This window comes from Coregonus clupeaformis, chromosome 34 (assembly GCF_020615455.1).
Source record: "Coregonus clupeaformis isolate EN_2021a chromosome 34, ASM2061545v1, whole genome shotgun sequence".
Taxonomy (NCBI): domain Eukaryota; kingdom Metazoa; phylum Chordata; class Actinopteri; order Salmoniformes; family Salmonidae; genus Coregonus; species Coregonus clupeaformis.
In genome coordinates, this window is record NC_059225.1 from 11,251,267 (window position 1) to 11,261,715 (window position 10,449).

The following is a 10,449-nucleotide window of genomic DNA, read 5'->3' on the forward strand; positions in this document are numbered from 1 at the left end:
GCCATGGGCCATAGTTACTATAACCACACCATGGGCCATAGTTACTATAACCACACCATGGGCCATAGTTACTATAACCACACCATGGGCCATAGTTACTATAACCACACCATGGGCCATAGTTACTATAACCACACCATGGGCCATAGTTACTATAACCACACCATGGGCCATAGTTACTATAACCACACCATGGGCCATAGTTACTATAACCACACCATGGGCCATAGTTACTATAACCCACGCCATGGGCCATAGTTACTATAACCACACCATGGGCCATAGTTACTATAACCACACCATGGGCCATAGTTACTATAACCACACCATGGGCCATAGTTACTATAACCACACCATGGGCCATAGTTACTATAACCACACCATGGGCCATAGTTACTATAACCACACCATGGGCCATAGTTACTATAACCACGCCATGGGCCATAGTTACTATAACCACACCATGGGCCATAGTTACTATAACCACACCATGGGCCATAGTTACTATAACCACGCCATGGGCCATAGTTACTATAACCACACCATGGGCCATAGTTACTATAACCACACCATGGGCCATAGTTACTATAACCACACCATGGGCCATAGTTACTATAACCACACCATGGGCCATAGTTACTATAACCACACCATGGGCCATAGTTACTATAACCACACCATGGGCCATAGTTACTATAACCACACCATGGGCCATAGTTACTATAACCACACCATGGGCCATAGTTACTATAACCACACCATGGGCCATAGTTACTATAACCACACCATGGGCCATAGTTACTATAACCACACCATGGGCCATAGTTACTATAACCACACCATGGGCCATAGTTACTATAACCACGCCATGGGCCATAGTTACTATAACCACACCATGGGCCATAGTTACTGTATGTGTGACAACTTGAAAAAAAAAGTTAAGCATTATCAGCTACATGTCTTATTGTTTGAAACCTTGAGGTCAGTTCGACTGTCCCCTCTGAGGGTGTTCTCTTGACTTAACAGATTGAATGACCTTTGTTCCAGCAGATGGGAGGAGGACCGCAGCAGGAGTGACTCCCCGTGGTCCCAGTCCCCGGAGTGCTCCTCAGGCCACAGCTCTGACCGCTCCAGCCAGCCCCGCCCACACAGGAAGGAGAAGAAAAAAGCCAAGCGCAAGAAGGCCAAGAAACGCAAACATGCCAAGAGACAAAGGAAGGAGTCCACCAAGAGCAAAGAGCCCAAAGAGTCGGCCATCCCAGAGGGTCAGGGGTCAAAGCTTGGTGACATGGAGAGAAGGTCCCTCTCTGTGTCCCGGACCCCCTCCGCCCGCCGACGCTCCCCCAGGAAGCAGTGCTCCGGGTTGGGCAAGCGGCGCCGCTCCTCCCCCTCCTCCAGAGACTCCAGGTCCTACACACCCAGCCACTCCAGATCTCGGGGCAGGTCTATGTCTTACTCCCAGTCCAGGAGCCTGTCTCGCTCCAGAAGCAGGTCTCTATCCATGTCAAGGTCCCGGTCCAGATCTAGGTCTCGATCCAGATCCCGGTACAGATCCAGGTCCAAGTCTTTGTCCAGGCTCAGGAGGAGGAAGGCAACCAGATCCTCCAAGAAGCCCAAGATTGCTGACGTCAGCAGGCTAAAGCCAGACACCTCAGCCGCAGGGGCAGTGAAGGGTGTAGAGACCAAAACCACGGCCCTCCCTGCCGCCCCTGAGAACGCCCCTGTCATCCCCATGAGCGACAGCCCCCCTCCCTCACGCTGGAAGCCCGGCCAGAAACCATGGAAACCCTCCTACGTCCGAGTCCAGGAGGTCAAGACCAAGACGACCCCAGCCTGTCTGTCCCCCATGGGCCCCACAGCCCCCAGTACATCTGAGAACCACCCAGAGAACTCCCACCTGGAAAAGAGCCATGGCTCTAAGAGCCACAGACACCAGAGACGATCACCCAGCGGCTCCTACCGGAGCAGGTCCTACAGCCTTTCTCGCAGTCGCTCCAGGAGTCACTCCCGGTCCAGGATAAGGTCACCAGGTCACTACTACAGCAGATCCTCCTCCTACAGCAGGTCAGACTCTTATGACTCTCACGGGAGAGGCATCGACAAGACCTTAGACAAGACTTTAAACAAGATAAAGATAGAAAAAGGCTGGAAGCAGTACTACAGCTCTCTGAAGCGGATCAAGAACCTGGATAAGTACCTCAAAGCGCCCGACACACAGATCAACACATTTTCATCTGACTCTGAGGACGGAACAGCAAGCGAACACAGTCCTGGGCCCAGGCAGAATGGCTCCAAGGGACCGAAACTCTTTGGCCCCTTATCAGAAGACCGGCATCGTCAGGCGACAGAAGCAAAAAGTCTGAAACCAGACCAAAAGTCCTTGGAGGAACCCAGCAGTAGGTCAGAGTGGGACAGTGATGGGGATAAAATAGGCAGAAAGACCAGCCTGGTGAACAACCAGAAGTCTGAGGTTAGATCAGCAGAGATTCCTGACCAGAGACTGGCAGCTCTCGCTGGTTGGGACTCTGAGAGCGACTCTGAGAAAGTGCTGCCCAAGATGGTCATCACCGAGCACAAGGTCTTCCTGTCAGAGAAGGAGGAGGGTGAGGCCAGCTCCGAGTCAGAACACGAACACCATGTACGGTCACACAGCAAGATGAACAAAGCCCCTGGAACCTCTGATGTGTTGGTACTTCCTGTACATACTGCCTCCCCATTGGAGGGGAGCCCTGAGAAGGGCCCCGAGGCAGAGACACACAAGAGCAGGAAGAAGAACAAACATAAACACAAACACAAGAGGAGGAGCTCTGCCAAGTCTGGCTCCCACAGGTCAAAAGTCAAGTCCAAGAGGTCCAAGAGGAAACACCAGAAGCTGAAGGAGACATTCCACTGGCAGCCGCCACTGGAGTTCGGAGAGGAAGAGGAGGAGGATGAGTCCCAGAAAGAGAAACATGCTGCTGTAAAGGATAGTCCTCAGAGAGCTGACGGGGGAAGAACAGGCAAATCCCCACGTCTGGAAAAGGAGGACAAGGAGAGAAGTCTTGCTTCACCCAACACAAACAGTTCAATACAGCCAACGCCTCACAGCATGGAAGATACAGCAGAGATGACCAAAAAACAGAGAGCTAAACCAACTGCCAACTCAAACCCAAAACACACTGAACCTCAGGACCTCACTGCTAACCTGCCAAAGATGGATCAGCCAGAGATGGTAGACGATATGGAGATCTGCACCCCAGAACATGACCTCCCTGACCCCACTACCGAGCCACCAGGCCCTCTGGGCCAACAGGTCCCAGGTATCAGTCTGAAAACCCTGGCTCCTCTGAGTTGCACCTTAAAGAATGGAGACGTGTTCCTCTCACCTGTTAAAGAATCACAGTCTACAGCCTCTCTGCCAGCTGTGACGCTAGCTAGTGGGGAGCAGCAGGAAACTGCAGCAGGCAGAGCCGCTGGACCTCCTGTCGACCCCAAATGGAAGCCTCTGAAGGGGATGGCTGTTCTGCAGGCCCTGAACCCAAACCCCTCCTCCATGGCCCGTCTGCTCCCCACCAGACTCCCGGAGCACAGTGGGACCCGGACCCAGCCCCAGGGAGGCATCAGGCCCCAGGGCAGCAGGACCCAGAGCCAAGGCGGAAGGACCCAGGGGGGTGTCAGCATCCAGATCAAGAGCCAGAGCCGGGTGCGTCCGGGGTCACTGTTCGACGAGGTACGGAAGACGGCCAGACTGAATCAGAGGCCCAGGAACCAGGACAGCAGCTCCAGTGAGGAGAGGTCTCAGTCTGCAGCTGGAGCCGGGGGAGGGGCCACGGAGGAGGAGCGGGGCAGCAGGAGGTCCCGGTCGGGATCTAGCCACTCCCACAGGTCCCGGTCCAGAGGAAGATCCCCCTCCTCCAGCTGCTCCAGGAATAGGTCACGCTCCTCCAGCTACTCCTCCAGGTTTACTGACTGGATGCTTTACTGGTTGGGGGGGTTTACTGGCTCTGGGGGGTGGGGGGTGGGTTTACTGGGTGGGGGGTGGGTTTACTGGCTGGGGGGTTTACTGGCTGGGGGGGGTTTACTGGCTGGGGGGTTACTGGCTCTGGGGGGTGGGTTTACTGGCTCTGGGGGGTGGGTTTACTGGCTGGGGGTTTACTGGCTCTGGGGGGTGGGGGGGGTTTACGGTTTACTGGCTCTGGGGGGTGGGTTTACTGGCGGGGGGTGGGTTTACTGGCTCTGGGGGTGGGGGGTTTACTGGCTGGGGGGTGGGTTTACTGGCTCTGTGGGGGTGGGTTTACTGGCTGGTGGGGGTGGCTTTACTGGCTCTGGGGGGTGGGTTTACTGGCTCTGGGGGGGTGGGTTTACTGGCTGGGGGGGGTTTACTGGCTCTGGGGGGTGGGTTTACTGGCTGGTGGGGGTGGGTTTACTGGCTCTGGGGGGTGGGTTTACTGGCTCTGGGGGGTGGGTTTACTGGCTCTGGGGGGTGGGTTTACTGGCTGGTGGGGGTGGGTTTACTGGCTCTGGGGGGGTGGGTTTACTGGCTGGTGGGGGGTGGGTTTACTGGCTCTGGGGGGGTGGCTTTACTGGCTGGTGGGGGTGGCTTTACTGGCTCTGGGGGGGTGGGTTTACTGGCGGGGGGGGTGGGTTTACTGGCTGGGGGGTTTTACTGGCTGGTTTACTGACTGGCTGGTTGACTGGCTGGTTGACTGACTGGCTGGTTTACTGACTGGCTGGTTGACTGACTGGCTGGTTGACTGGCTGGTTGACTGACTGAAATGATTGTTGTTATTTTGATAAGTAGCCTGGTAATGTCTGGTTTGTGTAATATAAAGGTAATATCCAGGTTTTATGATCTACAGGTCTGATATGGAAGGACATAAATAATCTGAACTCTTCTCCTAGGAGTCGGAGCAGGGACAGGAGGCGGTATCCCAGAGGCCGCTCCCGTTCCCGCTCCCGCAGCATCACCTACCGCAGGTATAACAGCCACAGTCGGACCTACAGTAGAAGTCATTCCAGAAGCCGTTCCTATGATCGACGCAGGAGATCCAGGTAGACTAGACAATACACCTGTCCATCTGTCCTCCTCCATGTAGACCTGTCCATCTGTCCTCCTCCATGGAGACCTGTCCATCTGTCCTCCTCCATCTAGACCTGTCCATCTGTCCTCCTCCATGTAGACCTGTCCATCTGTCCTCCTCCATGTAGACCTGTCCATCTGTCCTCCTCCATGGAGACCTGTCCATCTGTCCTCCTCCATCTAGACCTGTCCATCTGTCCTCCTCCATGGAGACCTGTCCATCTGTCCTCCTCCATGGAGACCTGTCCATCTGTCCTCCTCCATGTAGACCTGTCCATCTGTCCTCCTCCATGGAGACCTGTCCATCTGTCCTCCTCCATGGAGACCTGTCCATCTGTCCTCCTCCATGTAGACCTGTCCATCTGTCCTCCTCCATCTAGATCTGTCCTCCTCAGTCACGTCTCCATGTTTTCTCTACATGTTCATCATGTCAATCAACAATCCAAATATGTATTTTTTGGTTTGTTGATAAGCTACAGTGCATTCGGAAAATATTCAGACCCCTTGACTTTTTTTTCCCCCGTCATCAATCTACACACAATACCCCATAATGGCAAAGCAAAAACAGGTTTTTATAAATTTTTGGTAATTTATTTAAAATAAAAAACTGAAATCACATTTTATATAAGTATTCAGACCCTTTACTCAGTACTTTGAAGCACTTTTGGCAGCGATTACAGCCTTGAGTCTTCTTGGGTATGACGCTACAAGCTTGGCACACGTGTATTTGGGGAGTTTCTCCCATTCTTCTCTGCAGATCCTTTCAAGCTCTATCAGGTTAGATGGAGAGCGTCGCTGCACAGCTATTTTCAGGTCTCCAGAGATGTTAGATCGGGTTCAAGTCCAGGCTCTGGCTGGGCCACTCAAGGACATTCAGAGACACCTGCGTTGTCTTGGCTGTGTGCTTAGGGTCGTTGTCCTGTTGGAAGGTGAACCTTCGCCCCAGTCTGAGGTCCTGAGCGCTCTGGAGCAGGTTTTCATCAAGGATCTCGATGTACTTTGCGCCGTTCATCTTTGCTTTGATCCTTACTAGTCTCCCAGTACCTGACGCTGAAAATATCCCCACAGCATGATGCTGCCAAATCAAATCAAATGTTATTTGTCACACGTGTTTAGCAGATGTTATTGTGGGTGTAGCGAAATGCTTGTGCTTCTAGCTCCGACAGTGCAGTAATATCTAACAAGTAATATCTAACAATTTCACAACATATACAGTGGGGAAAAAACGTATTTAGTCAGCCACCAATTGTGCAAGTTCTCCCACTTAAAAAGATGAGAGAGGCCTGTAATTTTCATCATAGGTACACGTCAACTATAACAGACAAATTGAGGAGAAAAAAATCCAGAAAATCACATTGTAGGATTTTTTATGAATTTATGGTGGAAAATAAGTATTTGGTCACCTACAAACAAGCAAGATTTCTGGCTCTCACAGACCTGTAACTTCTTCTTTAAGAGGCTCCTCTGTCCTCCACTCGTTACCTGTATTAATGGCACCTGTTTGAACTTGTTATCAGTATAAAAGACACCTGTCCACAACCTCAAACAGTCACACTCCAAACTCCACTATGGCCAAGACCAAAGAGCTGTCAAAGGACACCAGAAACAAAATTGTAGACCTGCACCAGGCTGGGAAGACTGAATCTGCAATAGGTAAGCAGCTTGGTTTGAAGAAATCAACTGTGGGAGCAATTATTAGGAAATGGAAGACATACAAGACCACTGATAATCTCCCTCGATCTGGGGCTCCACGCAAGATCTCACCCCGTGGGGGTCAAAATGATCACAAGAACGGTGAGCAAAAATCCCAGAACCACACGGGGGGACCTAGTGAATGACCTGCAGAGAGCTGGGACCAAAGTAACAAAGCCTACCATCAGTAACACACTACGCCACCAGGGACTCAAATCCTGCAGTGCCAGACGTGTCCCCCTGCTTAAGCCAGTACATGTCCAGGCCCGTCTGAAGTTTGCTAGAGTGCATTTGGATGATCCAGAAGAGGATTGGGAGAATGTCATATGGTCAGATGAAACCAAAATATAACTTTTTGGTAAAAACTCAACTCGTCGTGTTTGGAGGACAAAGAATGCTGAGTTGCATCCAAAGAACACCATACCTACTGTGAAGCATGGGGGTGGAAACATCATGCTTTGGGGCTGTTTTTCTGCAAAGGGACCAGGACGACTGATCCGTGTAACGGAAAGAATCAATGGGGCCATGTATCGTGAGATTTTGAGTGAAAACCTCCTTCCATCAGCAAGGGCATTGAAGATGAAACGTGGCTGGGTCTTTCAGCATGACAATGATCCCAAACACACCGCCCGGGCAACAAAGGAGTGGCTTCGTAAGAAGCATTTCAAGGTCCTGGAGTGGCCTAGCCAGTCTCCAAATCTCAACCCCATAGAAAATCTTTGGAGGGAGTTGAAAGTCCGTGTTGCCCAGCGACAGCCCCAAAACATCACTGCTCTAGAGGAGATCTGCATGGAGGAATGGGCCAAAATTCCAGCAACAGTGTGTGAAAACCTTGTGAAGACTTAAAGAAAAATTGTTTGACCTGTGTCATTGCCAACAAAGGGTATATAACAAAGTATTGAGAAACTTTTTTGTTATTGACCAAATACTTATTTTCCACCATAATTTGCAAATAAATTCATTAAAAATCCTACAATGTGATTTTCTGGAATTTGTTTTCTCATTTTGTCTGTCAGTTGACGTGTACCTATGATGAAAATTACAGGCCTCTCTCATCTTTCTAAGTGGGAGAACTTGCACAATTGGTGGCTGACTAAATACTTTCTTTCCCCACTGTACCCAATACACACACATCTAGTAAGGAATGGAATTTAAGAATATATACATATATGGACAAGCAATGACAGAGCAGCATGGACTAAGATACAGTAGAATATTATAGAATAGAGTACAGTATATACATATGAGATGAGTAGTGCAAGATATGTAAACATTATTAAACGTTTACCCCTACCTACATGTACAGTGGGGAGGACAAGTATTTGATCCACTGCCGATTTTGCAGGTTTTCCTACTTAAAAAGCATGTAGAGGTCTGTCATTTTTATCATAGGTACACTTCAACTGTGAGAGACGGAATCTAAAACAAAAATCCAGAAAATCACATTGTATGATTTTTATGTAATTAATATGCATTTTATTGCATGACATAAGTATTTGATCACCTACCAACCAGTAAGAATTCCGGCTCTCACAGACCTGTTAGTTTTTCTTTAAGAAGCCCTCCTGTTCTCCACTCATTACCTGTATTAACTGCACCTGTTTGAACTTGTTACCTGTATAAAAGACACCTGTCCACACACTCAATCAGACTCCAACCTCTCCACAATGGCCAAGACCAGAGAGCTGTGTAAGGTCATCAGGGATAAAATTGTAGACCTGCACAAGGCTGGGATGGGCTACAGGACAATAGGCAAGCAGCTTGGTGAGAAGGCAACAACTGTTGGCGCAATTATTAGAAAATGGAAGAAGTTCAAGATGACGGTCAATCACCCTCGGTCTGGGGCTCCATGCAAGATCTCACCTCATGGGGCATCAATGATCATGAGGAAGATAAGGGATCATCCCAGAACTATACGGCAGGACCTGGTCAATGACCTGAAGAGAGCTGGGACCACAGTCTCAAAGAAAACCATTAGTAACACACTACGCTGTCATGGATTAAAATCCTGCAGTGCACGCAAGGTCCCCCTGCTCAAGCCAGCGCATGTCCAGGCCCGTCTGAAGTTTGCCAATGACCATCTGGATGATCCAGAGGAGGAATGGGTGAAGGTCATGTGGTCTGATGAGACAAAAATATAGCTTTTTTGGTCTAAACTCCACTCGCCGTGTTTGGAGGAAGAAGGATGAGTACAACCCCAAGAACACCATCCCAACCGTGAAGCATGGAGGTGGAAACATCATTCTTTGGGGATGCTTTTCTGCAAAGGGGACAGGACGTCTGCACCGTATTGAGGGGAGGATGGATGGGGCCATGTATCGCGAGATCTTGGCCAACAACCTCCTTCCCTCAGTAAGAACATTGAAGATGGGTCGTGGCTGGGTCTTCCAGCATGACAACGACCCGAAACACACAGCCAGGGCAACTAAGGAGTGGCTCCGTAAGAAGCATCTCAAGGTCCTGGAGTGGCCTAGCCAGTCTCCAGACCTGAACCCAATAGAAAATCTTTGGAGGGAGCTGAAAGTCCGTGTTGCCCAGCGACAGCCCCCGAAACCTGAAGGATCTGGAGAAGGTCTGTATGGAGGAGTGGGCCAAAATCCCTGCTGCAGTGTGTGCAAACCTGGTCAAGACCTACAGGAAACGTATGATCTCTGTAATTGCAAACAAAGGTTTCTGTACCAAATATTAAGTTCTGCTTTTCTGATGTATCAAATACTTATGTCATGCAATAAAATGCAAATGAATTACTTAAAAATCATACAATGTGATTTTCTGGATTTTTGTTTTTGATTCAGTCTCTCACAGTTGAAGTGTACCTATGATAAAAATTACAGACCTCTACATGCTTTGTAAGTAGGAAAACCTGCAAAATCGGCAGTGGATCAAATACTTGTTCTCCCCACTGTACATATGAGATGAGTAGTGCAAGATATGTAAACATTATTAAAGTGACTGGTGTTCCATTTCTTAAAGTGGCCAGTGATTTCAATAGGCAGCAGCAGCCTCTAATGTGCTAGTGATGGCTATTTAACAGTCTGATGGCCTTGAGATAGAAGCTGTTTTTCATTCTCTCGGTCCCAGCTTTGATGCGCCTGTACTGACCTCGCCTTCTGGATGATAGTGGGGTGAACAGGCAGTGGCTCGGGTGGTTGATGTCCTTGATGATCTTTTTGGCCTTCCTGTGAAATCGAGTGCTGAATGTGTCTTGGAGGGCGGGTAGTTTGCCCCCTGGTAATGCGTTCGGCAGACCGCACCACCCTCTGGAGAGCCCTGCGGTTGCTGGGAATCTTTGTTTCATCAGACCAGAGAATCTTATTTCTCATGGTCTGAGAGTCCTTTAGGTGCCTTTGGGCAACTCCAAGCGGGCTGTCATGTGCCTTTTACTGAGGTCTTATTGGTGGAGTGCTGCAGAGATGGTTGTCCTTCTGGAAGATTCTCCCATCTCCACAGAACAAGTCTGGAGCTCTGTCAGAGTGGCCATCAGGGTTCTTGGTCACCTCCCTGACCAAGGCCCATCTCCCCCGATTGCTCAGTTTGGCCAGGCGGCCAGCTCTAGGAAGAGTCTTGGTGGTTCCAAACTTCTTCCATTTAAGAATGATTGAGGCCAATGTGTTCTTGCGGACTTTCAATGCTGCAGAAACATTTCGGTACCCTTCCCCAGATCTGTGCCTCGACACAATCCTCTCTGAGCTCTAGGG

The 10,449-nt window shown here is 49.9% G+C and overlaps 1 protein-coding gene across 5 annotated transcripts in view; it reads left to right on the forward strand.

Annotated features, from left to right (window-relative positions):
- Positions 1-10,449, forward strand: part of nktr (natural killer cell triggering receptor) — a 74,986-nt gene that overhangs the window by 57,760 nt on the left and 6,777 nt on the right. For 4 of the 5 annotated variants that reach the window (XM_045210418.1, XM_045210416.1, XM_045210417.1 and 1 more), the window contains 2 exons: positions 1,048-3,939; positions 4,882-5,031. In XM_045210418.1, coding sequence (XP_045066353.1) covers positions 1,048-3,939; positions 4,882-5,031 — 3,042 coding nt within the window. The remainder of the gene's footprint in view (positions 1-1,047; positions 3,940-4,881; positions 5,032-10,449) is intronic. The other variant, XM_045210419.1, reaches the window with a different exon arrangement.